At 29.4% G+C, this 18264-nt stretch overlaps 3 protein-coding genes across 5 annotated transcripts in view; 2 read left to right on the plus strand and 1 right to left on the minus strand.

Moving 5' to 3' along the window:
* LOC105149533 (hypothetical protein) overlaps positions 1-18264 on the minus strand; it is a 183232-nt gene that overhangs the window by 154903 nt on the left and 10065 nt on the right. The window lies entirely within an intron of this gene.
* The window catches only part of LOC105149537 (lost and found), a 222557-nt gene that overhangs the window by 138250 nt on the left and 66043 nt on the right, over positions 1-18264 (plus strand). The window lies entirely within an intron of this gene.
* LOC105149534 (uncharacterized) lies at positions 5480-14833 on the plus strand. Of its 2 annotated transcripts, XM_011062019.2 has the most exons (7): positions 5485-10995; positions 11221-11458; positions 12235-12347; positions 12968-13087; positions 13426-13572; positions 13643-13705; positions 14534-14833. In XM_011062019.2, the coding sequence occupies exons 1-7, from the start codon at positions 10923-10925 to the stop codon at positions 14653-14655; spliced, it is 876 nt and encodes a 291-aa protein (XP_011060321.1). In that variant the 5' UTR covers positions 5485-10922; the 3' UTR covers positions 14656-14833. The 2 variants fall into 2 exon arrangements, with proteins under 2 accessions (XP_087268153.1, XP_011060321.1); XM_087412027.1 differs by lacking the exon at positions 13643-13705 and having other exon boundaries at positions 5480-10995.

Raw genomic sequence — 18264 nt, forward strand, 5'->3', positions numbered from 1 at the left:
TGGCTTTATTTAAAAAATCGGCCATTAACAAAAGATCGTGACTGATGTTTGTATTCGCGTACCGTTTACGGTTTACCATGAAGATTTTTCTTGGGTTTCCCTAATGATCGGTGTGTGCAGCCGATGCACTTCTCGTGTGCATTCGACGTGGACCGACCTAATTGCCATCATCGATCAAAGACGCCGCACTAATTGCGAGAAGAACGATGTTTTCCACATTTAGAATGACGCTGTTACGAAGAGAAAAGAAGAGAGAGAGAGAGAGAGAGAGAGAGAGAGAAGGAGGGAGGGAGGAAGAGAAAGAGAGAGGAAGAGAAAGAGAGAGGAAGAGAGAGAGAGAGACAGAGGAAGAGAGAGAAAGATCCTTCTCTTGGGTTCGCCCGCGAGGTTGAATTTTAATGTATTCCACCCATTATGCATTCCGAACATGGCCGACGCGGGACATGGTGACGCAAACTTGCGCTATTAATCAAGATTCGTTTCTTGAGGGAGGGACGCGAACGGATTCAGTTCCTCCATTGTCCCAAGTTTCCTCCTTTGATTTTTTTGCAATCGTACCGAGTTGTACCTTCACGGTTCTTCATTAAACTTTCTATTGTTCCTTTTTAGATTATAAAATACTTAGAAAAATATAATATGATGCTTCGTTCTGTCTCTAATTCCGTGTCTATCGCAAATAATAATTTCTTTCTGTGCCGATTAGAAAAAAAAAACAATTAAATGCAATGCCGATTATTGCAGCTTTTTCACGCGTACTTTCGCGATTCGAGTGGAATGTCGCGACAGTACATTTCCCGAGCCGGCCAACATTCCCTGAAAAATGAATTCATTTTTTACAGCTCACCTCCCTATGCATCCCGTGGATGCGTATTCGAGCACGAGCTTGTTTATTTATTAAGCGCACTCAATTACGCTTCCACATTGGCCGTAAACAACGCCCTCGTTTGCAGCCCAGCTGCAATATAGGGTGGCTAAAATCATATACAATTCGATCTGTGTGTAAAAATTATTTAAACATAACAAAAATTTACATGACTATTTATGACACAGCTCTTTTTGTACAGCTCTTATTGAAAAAAATTGCTGGTTGAAAATGAACAAATCAAGTAGATTTTAATTATGTCAATCAGAATTCCGGGTGAGATAATCAGATGTCCATCCAATCGTGATGACCAGAATTCTGTTTGACACGATCAGAATCTACTAGTTTATTTTTAATAAAAAATTTTTCTCAGTAATAAAAATATTATTTTGAGATGCTGGTGAAATTGATTCGAAAGTGTTTACATTTTTTTACTCTTGATTGATTCAAACATCATTTATTTATTATATGAATATAGCCACTGTGGAAAATTAATGTTTTAAATTAATATACGTTATTGTTAAATGACAACATTATCAAGTATTATTTAGAAATAAAAATATTTTGCTGTATTAAATGTCATTCTTCATATATAATTTCAAGAAATATCCTCTCGCGCGTGAGAAACCACGTTATCGATAAGAAATGCATTGTACGTTACTTAAATATTAGTTGCATCTTATTTAGTCACCCTGTGTGTATATTTGCTACCGCGATATTCACGGTTTTCGAAGCGCAGAGAAGTACGATCTCTGGAATAATTTAGGGGCATAATTTACGAAAAACAAACGACACGGCAGCTGTGTTATAGTCAGCGGAATATCTTCCTAATTTAAATTACCTTCAGGTACTTTTCGCCGCATATTACCAACGATACGCAAACGCAAAGTTTGCTACGTTACATTTGCATGTGCATGTCGCTGATGCGCGCGAGATGCGCACAGATACACGTGTGATGGAGAACAGAAAGTCAGAGAGCAATACAATTTTGCATAATGGCACTTTAACTTTAATCTTTTTTATGGCTTTCCTAATGGGCCATTAAGCATACCTTTTTATTTTTGCGCTCTCTCTCTCTCTCTCTCTCTCTCTCTCTCTCTCTCTCTTTCTCTCAATTCTTTTTCAAATATGATATCCGTCTTTTCATGAGAAAGATCTCTTTTGCTCTTTGATGTATCTCTTTGCAAAGCGCATCTTTATCCCGATGTACTTGTTTCTTCAGCAAAGTATTGTTTTGGAAAATAAAATACAGTATGTATTGCCGTTCAGAGAATACGAAATGCATTATTCATCCTTTAGACTGAAACTTTTAGCGGAAGTCATAAATGTAGCAAGTTGAATACGAATAAGTGTGAATGAAGAGTGAACTTCAAAAGAGTACCCAGCTAAGTTTATTATTTTCTACTTTTTCTACTTTTTGCACCACATAGAAAAACTTACTTTTAATTTCAAAATTCTATTCTTGTGTGGATATATGGTAATACTTCCTTTAATCCTGACAGCGAGATGGAAATTTTTCGCGTAAAAAAGATATTACGGCAGTTTCAATTGGGAAAAATCTACCAATTAATTCCTAATGCTTTGAATATTCAATCTTTGCATTCTATATTTATCCTATGAGTAGAACAGTGCATATATGTGAAACGAATATAAAAAAAGAAGTAAAAACCCTTGTTGTATGAGAAAGTATCTGGAGTTTTAATTTTCAAATTTTGCGTTGTTCCAAATGCAACCATTATTAAAAGGACGACATTTTTAACAGGATCCGCTTATATTCTTTTTCTTGTATTCCCATCCTGCTGGATTAATTTGCGTCCTGGGACCCGGGAACAGGCGGTAAAGTTCTAATTTCGTAACTTGTAATTAACTTGGCCCGCGAAGCTAACTTCGTTCGCGAAAAAAGAGATGTGGTAGCTGCGGAGTTGGCGGAAAAATCTGTTTTTTAATTGCTAATTCAAATAACGTAATTAATTCATTATCGACAAGCGTACTTATTGTAAAATTTTCGCTTTATCTTCGATAAGAATCAAGACGAGAGAGTTTATATAATTGGAAGAAAAATCAAATATTGGGATACTGTTAGAGAAAATTTCGCAAAACATGCGTAATTGCAAAACAAATTGTTTCGTAACTTATTTTGCAATTAAAGTAATAAATAAATTGTACAGATCATTAACGGTGGACAAAATCTTCTTCTTTAGGAATATGTATATCTATTTTACTGAGAGAAAAATAATTTGTTTTTTTTATATTTGTGATTATAATTACATGTTATTACAGTTATTACTGCTATAATGTTAATAATATCAATTATATTGATCTATCAAGAAATATATATAGTAGTTGGCACTGGAAAGTGATTATAAATTATAAATATTATTTTCATAAATGACTGATCCAATTACTATAAAATTTAACTATATTTTTATTTTGTGGGTTAATAATATTTTATATGATTGTTCCAAAAATGACTATAAATTATCGATAAATTATAATAATCAAAATCATATTTTTACGATGATAATAATAATTATAATTTATAATTACTTTAGGTATATATATATATATATATATATATATATATATATTTGTTGATAAAATTGTACATGTTATTCTTACTCTACTGACATCGTAGTAATAATAACCATTATTATAATAGTCAGTAGTCACAAATACTAAAATTTTTTTCTCAGTGTAGAGATGCTGAAAGCGGAAGATCATGTTGTTATAAATAAAAAATATTATGAATGCTTGTCTTCAATAAGATTATTCATTACTATAATAGCTTTCCGAAAATAGACGGCTTCAGTTATCGTCGTTTCACCTTTCGTCAAACTTGTTGAGACGTCGGTCGATGATGATAGCGGGGCGTGGTCGCGAGAGAGGTTTCGTGGAACCGGAAGTTGTGACAATATCGCTTCAACGATGTCATTAATTGAGCCAGCCGAATAGTAGGGTTTGGAATATATCTATTCGCGAGCGAAGTTACACCCCTGCCGACTGACAGAGTAAGGCCTGGTCATTAACGGATGAACTTCGAAAGGCGGTCCCGTAAATCCGCCAAAGCCTCTGCCGCCGCAGACCCCTTAGTACACAGCTCTTGCAAATATCTCGAGATATTGATAATGGAGGTGGGAGATGATCCGCAGCATCTTCTATGTTTCAGCATCGACGCGCCACTAAATACCTCCCACTAGATATGCGGGGTATTACGGAATGTTTCTCTCTCCTCTCCATATACAGCTTTCAATTAATCCATAGGCACCTACGAGGTTGAATGTTAACTTAATAAAACAGAAATCCCCCGTTATTGATATCAGCCAATTACATGATATCACAATAATGAATATCTTCTAAAATAAATAGGAAATGGCTAAACAATGAATAAACTATGCAATAAATTTTGTAATATCGAGAAGAAATGTAGCTTGTTTAAAAACATTATGTTAGCCTAATAACGATGCTATTTTCTTATGATAATAATACTCTACGAATTTTTTGAAGAAAGAATTGTATATATAGATACGCAGGGAGATGAAAATATCTGAGATGGAAATAACTGAGCTACTAAATTTTTCATAATGCAATCGTAATATCTGTGTTGCTCTCTCGTTGAGCGAAATGGAAAAACAAGAATCAGGTTACTTCAGGTAAATTGCTGATACAACTTTGATATGCGCAACTTTTATTAAAGTAATAATTACCTGTGCAAAGAATTCTGAATGATCAGCACATTATATTACAGTAGTATAACCGCGTTTTACTTCTTACGTAAGTATGCAACAGTGTTGAATGCGCTTTCGCGTTATCGTTTAAAGATAATTGTTAAACGATGAGTATCAGTATAAATTTTTCCCACCAATTCTCGAAAATATATCATTGTATTTTTTACGAACATAATCGCGACATAGCATCAACGTTGCACCATACGCGTGTGTTTCCGGCGGAAAAAATCGTTTTACTTCATTCGAAGCCGAAGGCAAATTTGTTCTACTTCGTGCACGCGGATTTTGCGGAGCTTTTAGTTTTCGCGTTTGCTTTCGTCGGCAACGCCGGTAAGCCACTGCTCTTCTTTTCGGTCTAACCTGACGGCTGTTGGCCCAGACAAAGGCTTAAGCTTGTAGTCACGTCGGCTCCATGCTAACTTTTAGAGTGTCTTCAACAGCATACATGCTATTTTCCATTTAGTTGTCAGGCGCAAACATTGTAGCTGAAAAATCTACTTATTTTTACACGCTTGTGCTTGATTCTGCTTGGACGAGTCAAATCTTTAAATCAAAATTGTACGTTTTTTAAGTTGCTAAATTTAACGTTATTAACCATTTATTAACTATTAATAATATTAATAATTAATAATTAAAATTAAAGTTGATAAATTGAAAAATGTATAGTTTTTATTTAAAGATTTCATTCGCTCAAGCAGAGATCTACGAGCGTATTATAAAACATAGATTTTACAGAATTTTAAATGTTTACATAATATTAAAATTACAGATTTTAATGGACTTATTTTTTAAAAGATAATGCATCAAACCTACAATTTTAGTAACATCAAATATGCATTCTTTGGAAAAACTATAATAATACTTTTAAAATATGTAAATTTTATTACTCTTAAAATATGCAAATTATATTAATTGTCAATTAACTCTTGTAGTCATGAGCTTGTAATTATAATAAAACGTTTATATATAATATAATTACTCATTCTTTACTGTATTTTGATACGTTATGTAAAACACGTCTCATTATCTATCTACATAATAAATATCCAACTGTGTTGAATTACAAATTGCAATCCGACGTGATTACGTAAAAGCAGACTGTGAGATAAAACGAGCAAAGATTCATTGGAACAGGAATAAAGCTTTTCCATTCGGCGAACGACAGTTGAAGGATTGTTTCCCTATCATTCCAACTCTCACATGTTCGCGATTAGGTCTGTGAGCAAGTAATGATAACGTCGATTTGAACTTCTTTACAGCATGATATCGTCCCCGAGAATTTGTGCAATGCTTACCATAGAATTTCGCAAGTTTCCGGAAGCTGTGCAGCCTCGAGGTGCCAGGGAAGAGAAAGGCTGAGGAGGGGGAACGCGGTACTAACTAAGAGAGTTACCGTAAAGTGTTGCAGCGTTAAGTTGACCGAATTTATGTTAGTTACCCTCGTTCTGGCCGTAACCACGACCAGTTATGGCGTACAATATTCTAAAGTATCATGGCTTTTCGAAAAGCGCGGGATAACATGGGACGGTATACTCCGAATTTCCGTCTAGATTTGCGATAATAGATGTTTTATATATATATGTCAAAGAAAAATAACATAATTTCTTGTTTCTCTCTGTTTTGTAGATATTTATATTATACATGAATACGCAACGACAGATACTATGAAACAAAAATGAAACTCACGTACGATATATGATTCCAACTGGTTAGTTTAATAAAAGCGATGTTGGCTTTATCTCTCGTGCTTATCGCTACAGGATTATATGGTTTAGCCAAATCATGTAATCTGTGAAAATTCTACGTGACTGAACCGATAAATAATTTCGTCTTCATTCATGTTTTATCTGTCATATAATCGTTATCGAATTTTTTCCACATCAGTAAATGTTGGAAATAAAAAATTTCGATTTCTACTTTATAATTCGAACATATTATTTACATCTGCATTATACAAGTTTCATTTATTTATTTATTTTTTATAAATCACAACAGAATATATTTAATGTATTTAATTGTAATATTAATTATATCATAATTAAATTGTTAATTATATCATAATTAAATTGTTTAATTTACAATTTAATGCAGTTCCTTTTGCATTTATTTACGAACGCTCCAAGTGAGAAACATTACGAACTCTCCTCTGAATAGTTGAAACAAGTTTAAATGCGCGCACTTCTTTTTCTGCATGTGCAATAAATCGTTACAAGCACTTACAACTGATAGAAACTTCAATAGATGATGATTTGAAAGTATTCACGCGAAAATGAGAGCGTACCATTCGTGAAATTCTCAACATTGAAAGCTTCGAGATGCCGACAGACATTTTCAAGTTTCATCATCTCGTGCATATTTCAGTTCGCTTCCGCTTTTGCTTTATTTTTATCTTTTTATCGGAACAGCGTACATTTGCTAGTATATCTGTTTTGCTTCCTCTCCACTTATGTTAAATGTGATATTACTTTTGACATCAAATATCAGTAAATCTTTCTACTCTATTCTCTATCTTTGATTTCTTATCTTTCAAACTTTACGACATATTTCTTAATTTTCAACAGATTATACTTTTTCTTTTTCTATAATATTTATGATATAATTGATTTAAGAAAGAAACATACACTTATTTATATACAATTTAAATATCTATTTTATTTTATTTTATCTATTAAAAATTGATATGGATTTAATCAAATATATTACAGGATTTTATTTATACTAGGATCTTATTTTATTGTAACTAAGTATACTGAATGTGTATATAATTTATCAGACGTCTCTCGTACGCGCAAAGTTCTAATTAATGTTTCGTTAATTATCATTTATCTTTTCTTGGAATATAGCATTATTAGATGAAAATTATGTCATTCTTTAACTGGTAATTAATTATCTCGCCGACACCGAGAACAAGATGTATCGAATTACTAATAAATGTATTAGGTGTTGGAATTAATTCGTAGCGTTTTTTAATGAAAGAATGTTATTTATTTCACATGAGCATTAAAAAATACATTAATGAAAGTACTTCCCATCACTTGTAAAACGCTACGAATTAATTCCAACACCTAATACAAACTCAGGAGCCATGTCGTGTTAATAAAGACTGAATTACAGCTGTTTTACGTTCGCAAAGTAAACTAAAGTAATGAAGAATATTAAGTCCTCTCGCTTTATCTTTTCAGTGCGCAAGTATACGTGATGCATCGTGTGATATTAAATTTCGTTCAAAGTTCGCTTAAACATTAACTTTGTGTATGAAATATTAAAAATATCAGCGAAAATACATAAAAATTATCTTATCTTGCCTGAGATAGCGAACGTAAACAATTGATTTTAATTTAATAATTTTTTATTTCAAGACGTATCAACTCCATTATTTTTTTAACTAGCATAAATTAAATTAATTAATTAAATACTGTAAATTAGCTGACATATAAATATATTTTGATTAAATTTATTTCATCTAAATTTTATCTAATTCCTACCGGAAAATGATTGTTGCTTTATTGGTCTTACACGGATAAAACACAGATCTACAGATCTGAAAATAATTTTATTAAACCATCGAAACACTTAGGTATGATGTCAACTAAAAAATAATGGACAAAGTTGCAAAAAATTTTAACATTCTAACAATCAGTATGAATAAAATTATTTTGATGGTCCAATAAAATTATTTTCTGTATTCAATAAAATTTTAGATATTTTAACATAATTCTTTCTGTGTACTTAATTAATTAATGGCACCTATTGAAAACATAATTTAAGTTATCATTTAAAAGTTATAATTAAAAAAATTATAATTTAAAAAATGAGATTCGACAGTTATATCTCTCATTTCATAATTAGAAGAATTATAGTAATTAATCCGATATTTATACGGACTAATTTTTACTACATCAACGAGCTATTCGAAATGAGAGAACTACGCATTCGCGATAAGATTCTTGCTGATTCGAGCTCCTCACACGGATTTATATTCGCTCGAGTCGACTGCCGCCATGGAAATATTCAGTTCAATCGTACGATCTGTAGGTCGATAAATCCGCAGTCGAGGGGGCTGACCGAGATTGAGTCATTAGTTACGGGGATAAGACTAATGACCCAATCCTTCGAACGCGATAAATCAGTTTCCCAAGCGGGTGAACTTATTCGGCTTACATCGGCCAACCCGCTGTAACCGAGTGTAATGGCGAACATTCAGCCCGAGGTACGAGTAACGTACTGGCGGGCAGCGTGTAGTAAATTCGCAGTTATGAGCTGGTTCTGGGAGTACTCTCGCCAGTGATTTACGTGATACCATACGACTGACACAGTAACGCGTTTAACGGCGTTACGTCTCGAGTGTCACTTCGAATGGAGAATTAATACCGTGATCCTCCGTGGATCATTCCCTCAAAATCTCAGGAAACTTCGTCCGTCCGTCTTGCCTTTCCTAATTTGTACTCAAGACTTATTTAAATGCTATTGTGCTGCATCACAATAAATATTTTGCTGAGATGAAATATCTGAGAGGGGACTAGCAACATTTTATCGTAAAATTATTTTACCTATAATTCATTTGACACGTTCATTCGATTTCGCACGTTTCTTCGCGATTAATTATTATCTTAGCGTATGCGAGATCACGTTTGCGCCATTAATTCTTGTCTCAGTAAGTGCTTTCCGACAAAATGATAATACATTAAAGATATTATGATATTCGGTCCAGATAATACATGATTCATCTAAAGTATATGTATATTTTTCGACGAAAGCGTTACTATTATTTTCTTAATTATTTAACTTATGTAATGGCATATATAATCTTTATTTTAAACCGTTGCTAAAGATTATTTATTTTCTAAGATTTTTTTCTGAATGATTAATGTAATTATCTACGAATTGCGCGAAATCATTTACACTTTCAGAATGTCTGCAGACAACTTTGTTAAAAATGAAATAAAAAAAATGTGTTTTTCTATCGTATATATCAAGATGAAGTTTTCAATTTATTTTATATGCAAAAAAAGAATGCTACATTTATCAAATAAAAAAATATTATTAAACACAATGACTTATTTTGGAAATAATTATGTTAGATTTACGATTCAATGTTAGTTTTAATACTTTAAATAATTGAAATAAATGAATATATATATATATAAGCACAATAAATAAAATCAATAAAGCATAATGAAATCAATAAATTAATGCAAATGATGCACAATTATATAGAGGTACAATAAAATTTGCAAAAACTTTTGCAAGAATCCTGGTGAATATTTTCCGTGTGATAAAAATATACAATGTTTTGCCGAGAAATAGTTTTCATTAAATATAGCTCATCCGTACCTCGTAGAAAGATTATTTCGTACCAACGTACATGCGTTTTATACATGAAGATAATTTTGTGGTTAGCCTTGCCACCTATCTCTTGTAGTTATCTCTCTTGTAGTATATTATTGCAACTATAATTAGATCTAAATGTATCATACATGACAACTTTTTTGTACATACACATATAAATTGTTTAACCAATATCGATTTGTTGATTCTTCATCATGAATTAATTAATAACGACAACGACATTTGCAGAGGAGATTCACAATCAAGGATATGCAAAAGAATAATCTATTATAATTATACGATTAAATTTAAAATATTGACTTGTTATTGCAAATTCGCGGAAAAATTCGCGCGTTTTTTATTAACGTAAAAAAATAAGCGTTCCAACTGCAACTGAAATTTGAAAGTTAATTCCAATATGTGTAAATATAAAATTGAATTTTTAATTTTTAAAATAATGAATATATGCACGAAAACTATACATCATTATTAACGTATATAAAAATCGCCTTTTAATTTAAACAATATTCTTGTTTAGGAGAGCAAACAATTTCCAGTATGTAAGTTTTAGTCTTAGATGAATAACATTAAATGGGATTTGGTTTGCCTATAAAATCATCAACTAATTAAGACACCGAAGTTAATTAATTCTTTATAAATGATGCATTATATTACAGTAATATGAGAATTTTATTGCAATTAAATATTTAACACGCATTTACGGTTATTGAAGTTTTAAAATTACAGATTTTAAAAACAAAGATTTTGCACTATTCTTTGTTTTCAAAACATATATGATAATACTAATAATATTAAATATTTATGTGGATTGTATACAACATTTACATCCTTTTATACTATGTTTTCTATTTAGACTCCTTTCTTATATTTATTTTTAAACTTCTCATGTATGTCCCTTCACACCCTCCATCCTTTTTCGAACTAGTAGTCGCAACAGTATAAGTAATGTAATGCGCAGTTTATAACGTATTTACGCGTGTTCGATCATGGGAATCACACGTATTTGTGTTCAATTGTGCATCTACGTGGCGTTCGCCACCGTTGTCGCAGATGACCAAGGTAAATCGTAAAGAAAAATCAATATCTCATTTTCTATCGCTTGAGTCATTATGTTTTAACTATTTTTAGAACATAATACTTCCATATAAGATTAGTCAAATATTACGTCGATAAACTGATAATATAATTAGTATTAGAAAAAATAGAAAATCTATGTGATTTGAATTAATTTCACTCGTTTATAAAATTGTTAACAACTTTTTAAATATTTTCTTTTCCGTAAAGATACATCTAAATGCTCGGGTCCATTGACATATTACAAGAATCTCAGGTGCACGCCAATATACGACGACGAGAACAATTGCCCGAAAAAGTATAACTGTAGCCATATCAAACTAAGATCTAAGGAAAAGTGTTACATCAACGGTCGTGCATATAAACCTAAACAATTACTTTACCCTAAAGATTCAAACGTTTGCGATACCTCATGCATTTGCACAAACTCATCTAACCAGAATCAAATGTAAGTATGACATCTAAATAAATAAATTAAATTATTTCACCCCGTAAAGCAGCTGCATTATTTTTAATAATTAATAGTGTGTGTGTGTGTGTGTGTGTGTGTGTGTGTGTGTGTGTGTGTGTGTGTGTGTGTGTGTGTATATATATATATATATATATATATATATAAAACCTATCGAGCAAGATTTATGAGATTTATTGTTAGACCATATATTATGAATAAATTATATAAAGATAAAATAGCTAAAGAAAATAATAACATACACACATGCACATATATCACGATTTTAAACTTATTGTTATATATGCCATAAAAAAACTAAATTTTATATTTAGAGAACATTCTGCAATATGCAATTTTATATATTTTTGTAAAAATAGCTGAATATTTTCTTTATATCAATTACTTATTAATAATAATTTTTCAAAAAAATATTACTATCCATTTCATATTTCAGACGAGATGATGTTATTTAATTTAAATTACATATTATCATATTATGCATTTCATATTTGAAGCGATTTATTTTTATTTGTAATAGCTACTTGATAGACTTCTGATTATCGAACAGTTACACGTCATTTATTTACTTTGTATCGAAATTTTTCTGTAAACAATCATTTTACAATGCAAAGTTTATAAAAAAACGTATTTGATTTAAAAAATGTATTTAATCTTACGTACAAATATGAAATGTTTAATCAATTACAGCTAATTTATAGAAAATGTAAAGATCATTAAAATTTTTTTATTAAACTGCAATTTTTTGCACATAGTGCTGCATTTCAGTGCACAAACTATTTTCAATGTATCAAGATAAAAATAAAAAAAGGTTGCTATTTACGGCAAGACCCAACAATATGTTGTCAAAATCCGATAGAAATTTGTCGTAAGTACATTCTTAATTGAAAAACATACATATATATACTTATATACTATATTATATACTCTGTATATTCATAATACTTAATAGTTAATTATTATGTAAAAATTATTTTCATTAAAATTCAAGAAAATATTAGGTGTTGGAATTAATTCGTAGCGTTTTACAAGTGATGGGAAGTACTTTCATTAATGTATTTTTTAATACTCATGTGAAATAAATAACATTCTTTCATTAAAAACGCTACGAATTAATTCCAACACCTAATATATTTTATATATATATATATTAGGTGTTGGAATTAATTCGTAGCGTTTTTAATGAAAGAATGTTATTTATTTCACATGAGCATTAAAAAATACATTAATGAAAGTACTTCCCATCACTTGTAAAACGCTACGAATTAATTCCAACACCTAATATATATATATATATATATATATATATATAAAATTAACTTACAACACAATTATATTTTATTATTATAAAATATAATATAAAAATTTGATTATTTAAGTTAGTTAACCGGTTAGTCATCATATCAATACATACACACGTATAATTAAATAAAACTATAATAGAAAGTATAATCGTAAAGTATAAGTAATGCTTCTTAAATGTTTTAGCTGAAAGACCGGAAGATATACCTGTTTGTAATGTAAATGGTCATATATATCGTGATGGTGAATATTTCAAAGTGGATGAAGAACCCGATTTGATTTGTATCTGCCAACCAGGGTACAAAGGTAATAATAAGTTAATTGTTATCATAAAATAAATTTACATTGCTTTTAACCTTTCGGCCATTATCTCTATAGAGATTTGTTTCACTTTATATGCTGAAACTTTTTAATTAATAAAGATACATATATTTGCTTGTTACTGTTCCTTAGTATTTGACGTTTCGATTGAAAAAATATATATGTTTTGTTATATATTTATTTTTATATGATGTTTTCATACAATACCATGTGATAAACAAGTAACAAAATGATAGAAAGTGACACCGAACAGTTAATTTATATAATTTCCAAAGTATCAATATACGTAATACCTATTAGAACTGGGAATTTTCTAATTTTAGGTAAAAATGTTCCACCTTACTGTATCAAGCCTAACCATTCTCCGTGTCACCCTGCATTCAGTCACAAAGATTATTTTCATCGAAATTGTGCTCCAGTTTTTAGTAATTACACAGAAAAGGACACGTGTCATGTGAAGATGTTATGTCGTAAGTTTGTAATTTGAATGCAATATACATTTCATCGCCGTGTTCCCATAACTTTTGTTGAATTTTTCAGAAGTTTCTAACGACATTGTCATTCCTAAACAATTACCTTTTATAATGGATGACGATTGGAGTAGTAAGTTTTATATTTATTTTTAAATGTAAATTTATTTTGTAATATCTTATATGCATTCGTGGAATATTATGTCGGTTTGATAAAAAAAATTATTTCATTTATATTTGTTAAGAAATTTAGAGTATATACATAACATTCGCATGGCATTGAAATGATATGAACAATTTGTTATCCATACATTTTAATTTTTCTTTTAAAACGTAAGCAATATTTTCTTTATCAATTTATATTATATTTATTTCTACAAACAATCATTCGAATCATTATTTAATTCAAATTCTAAAGTACGTTAATAACTTGGAAAATTGGCATTATCTATGTTGTATGAAAAATAAAATGAATGCTAGCGTACTTTAGCAAAGCTAAAGAAATTAATTTTTTTCATGTTTATTTGTTTAAATTCGTTCTTTATTAATATTTTCTTTAATTTTATGGATCGCAATATTAAGAAAAAAATTTATTACTTCACGACAAATTACCATTCGGTAATCATATGAATATGTAAGATATATAAAATGAGGTATTGACACGTATTTGAATGGTCAAGCGATACTAATTACACAACCGTATTATGAATCGCGTCAAATAGGAGGTAATTGCGACAAACATTGCATATGGATAATGAGTACTGCGCAAAATCAATTTCTGTAGCACGTTAATATTATGATCCTATAAAATGATAACTAATTACAAAATACAACTCACTTCATTGCGCATCCAATTTACTGAATGCAGAAAAGTGTGTTATATAAAATAATTGACGTACTATTAATATTTATCATATTTTAAGAAAATATATTATGATTCATTTGATATTCCTTTTTTCAGATATGTGCATATTTGGTAATTTGCTATTGCACATTGGAGACAGATTACAATCATCTTCAATTGACAAAATCGATTGCATTTGCGAAGTACCACCTGTACTAACTTGTGTATATGTATATTAAAAAATACTTGTAGTTCTGGTAAGAGAGTAAGATTTTTTATTTCTAAGCGTTATGAAAAATTTTATAATGTATTAGATTATTATTTTTGCTGTAAAATGCAAAGTCTTGTTATAAAACTTAAAGATTTGTGTAAAAATTTAATAAAATTATAATAAAAATTTATATTTGCAAGGATAGACATATTATTTATTAATTATTAATATACATTGCCCAATTAATATAATAAAATATCTATTTATCAAAAGAAACTGTACGGCGACATTACAAATTTAAGTTGTATCTTCAGAATCTTCATATCATTGAAATATAGGTAAATATATTCCTTATATAATAAGAATGTATATTGCTTTACCGAGAAATAATCTTCAATTTGCAACAATTCAAGATCGCATAACTGTTCCTAGTAATCGCGATATATTATCATTAAGTATAGCTCATCCGAATGTATGTCTCATACGAAGATTATTCCACATGACCGATGTATATGCGTTTTACGCATGAAGATAATATCAATTGTGCGGTTAACCATAATAATAACTATCTCCTACAGTTATATCTTGTATGTAATTATTATCGTATGTAATCATCCCACGTAAAGATGTAAATGCATCATATATATATATATATATATATATATATATATATATATATTATATATATATATATATAATATATATCTACTAATTTCTTTAAAAAACTAATCAATTGATAAACTTTTACAAAATATTAATTTATATTGCAAGTCCGCGAAAAAATTTGCGCGTTTTCTATTAACATAGAAAACAAATAATGTTTTTTAACTTATAATGATAACTGAAATTTAAAACTGATTCTAATATAATAATAGTATTGTAGTTATACAGAATAAGTCATTTTAATCAATACACATGAATATGAAAAAGAGAAATTTTTTCAAAAAATGTTTCAGACAAAAGTTTTATGATTTCAAGGGAGGAAAAAAGTCGGTGGCCTTGGTTCACCTTGATAAGAAGTCCTTAAAATCAAGTCCGTTTTACATAAAATTTTTAAAAATAATTATAAAATTTTTTTAATGGAACCCTCTATTTTTTTATTGTGAATTGTAGTTTATTTCAAGAGCTTTCCAAAACTATAATAAAGTACAATATTTTTTCATTAGGTACATTTCGAGTTATGAAAGTTACAGTGCCAGCGTTTGCATTACGCAAATCCATTAAAAAAAATTTCCATTAAAAGGGTTCCATTGAAAAAATTTTATGGACCTAATCTTAAAGCTTTCTTGTTAAGATAAATCAAGATCATCATCATTTTTCCTTCTTAAAACCATAAAACTTTTGTTTAAAACATTTTTTGAAAAAATTTCGCCTTTTCGAGATATTCGTATATTGATTAAAATGGCCTATTCTGTATATAAAATTATTTTTAAAATAAAAATAAATTTTTAAATATATATACAGAAAAAGTAGTTTATAATATACATAACATTTCTCATTTCATTTAAATAAAGTGTGTATCTTTTTCCGGAAGGGAAAAACGATAGGCATCACTCTTAAATGAATTACTCTGAACAAGTTTCATTTTGCTTACAAAATGCCTATAAAACATTAATGTTATTAATAGAAGCATCGAAGTTAATTAATTTTTCATGAATGATGCATCATACCATGACTAATGCAAGAATTTTGTTACGACTACCTATTCAATATAATTGCACATATAAAGTGTTATATATGAAAGAGCCACATACTCTGATACTTGGATAAACGATATATTTTCCGTGAGATAGTTCGTAGTACATTTCTCGCGCCGAAAAAGAGAGAGTGTCAAACAACACGCGCACCAATCTAAAACGTCTCGCTAAATCGCAAAAATATCTAATGCCCTCGGCGAATCCCTAACTCATAGCGTCGAAAATGGCGCGAACCTTTGAACGTCCTAATATAACCTGAACTATCTATTATAATATAAGAAAAAAGAATAAATAAAGAAAGATTTAAAAAGTACAAATTTTGAAGATTGAGAAATATCTTTTCAATTTTCATTATTGGTCAAAAGAGTATTAATACAAATATTTATATAAATATTTATATAAATTGTATTAGGTGTTGGAATTAATTCGTAGCGTTTTACAAGTGATGGGAAGTACTTTCATTAATGTATTTTTTAATGCTCATGTGAAATAAATAACATTCTTTCATTAAAAACGCTACGAATTAATTCCAACACCTAATATATAACGTCTTCTGTATTACTTTTTCTATTTATATTAATTCCTATATTATATTTATTTTTATACTTCTTACATATGTTCCTCCTTGCCCTCGCGTGCCGTTCTATCGATTGTCATAATAATCTAAGAAATATAATACAAACACTACAAAGTCTATAACGTATTTGCGTGTGTTCAATTATGTGAGAAAGTATTTCTGTTCAAGCTACGTGGCGTTCAACGTCGTCGTTGTCGCAGTTGATTACGGTAATTTGTGGAAAATCAATATCTCATTTTTGTTGTTTGAATCATTTAACAGTGTTTGGAATCTAACAATTCTATTTAAAATTATTAAATTAGAATATTACATTGATTACTTAAAACTTTATAATTTACGTGATTGACGTGACTTAAAACTTCATAATTTATGTGATTGATGAAATTAATTTCATTCGTTAAAAATTTTTTATACTTGTTATTACCACTCGTTTAAACTTCTTGATTTTTTTTTGTGTGAAGATTATCCTGAAGTATTCCTGGGTCCATCCATGATATGATTTTAATTTTGTTATTTAATTCACATATGTGTTATAAAAAAAGTTTAATTTGCAATTAGAAAAAAATTTACATTTTGCAATTTACAATTTTTTTTACATTTTACGTAATTTTATAAAACCAACTACAACCAAGTATTTTCTTTATATAGATTCATTCATTTTATTATTTTATACGTAAAAGTATTAATATCTATACATATTGTAAGCACCGTAAACGAATAAATACTCGTTTTCTGATGTTCTAATATGTATATATATGAATTATGCAAGATATTTAACATCATTCTGCTTTTCAGAAAAATAAATAATAGTCGCGAAAGAAGAGAATGAAAGCCAGCCGGAAATGGCAAAGGAGATAAACAGAAAAACAGAATTTTTCGAAAATTATAAAATGTTAAATATTTACAAATTAGCTAAACGTTTAAATCACTATAATTTTAAAAATGTATTTTTTATATAATTACATACGACACAAGATATAAATGTCAATTAATGACATTTACAAAACAAATATCTTATAAATTTAACTTAATATATGATTTTACCCGAAGGATCTTCCTTTTTTCTGTGAGAAACAATCATGAATATTTAATACAGTCGTTCAGTATGTATGGGTGTGCATGTTCTTTTGATATTATGAAAGATTCATGTACGGCGTCACATTATTCAAATTACATCACGTTTTCTCATACGCGTCGACAGTTCGGGATTATTCTGTCATGGTAATATGTGTGAACATAACATGTGTGAACAGACATGTGAACATAATTCACATATTATAAAGAAGTTGTTGACGTCAATGTAAAATGTTTAACGTGATTTTTTTTCTAATAGTTACTTGACGGATTTCTAGTTATTGTATAC

This window comes from Acromyrmex echinatior, chromosome 12, assembly GCF_024713525.1.
Source record: "Acromyrmex echinatior isolate Ae372 chromosome 12, ASM2471352v2, whole genome shotgun sequence".
Lineage (NCBI taxonomy): Eukaryota > Metazoa > Arthropoda > Insecta > Hymenoptera > Formicidae > Acromyrmex > Acromyrmex echinatior.

Coding starts and splice junctions, on each gene's coding strand:
- LOC105149534 (XM_011062019.2), top strand. CDS start 10,923: ATGGGAATCACACGTATTTGTGTTCAATTGTGCATCTACGTGGCGTTC. Junction 11,459..12,234: donor TCATCTAACCAGAATCAAAT/GTAAGTATGACA, acceptor TTTTGCACATAG/TGCTGCATTTCAGTGCACAA. Junction 13,706..14,533: donor AATGGATGACGATTGGAGTA/GTAAGTTTTATA, acceptor TCCTTTTTTCAG/ATATGTGCATATTTGGTAAT.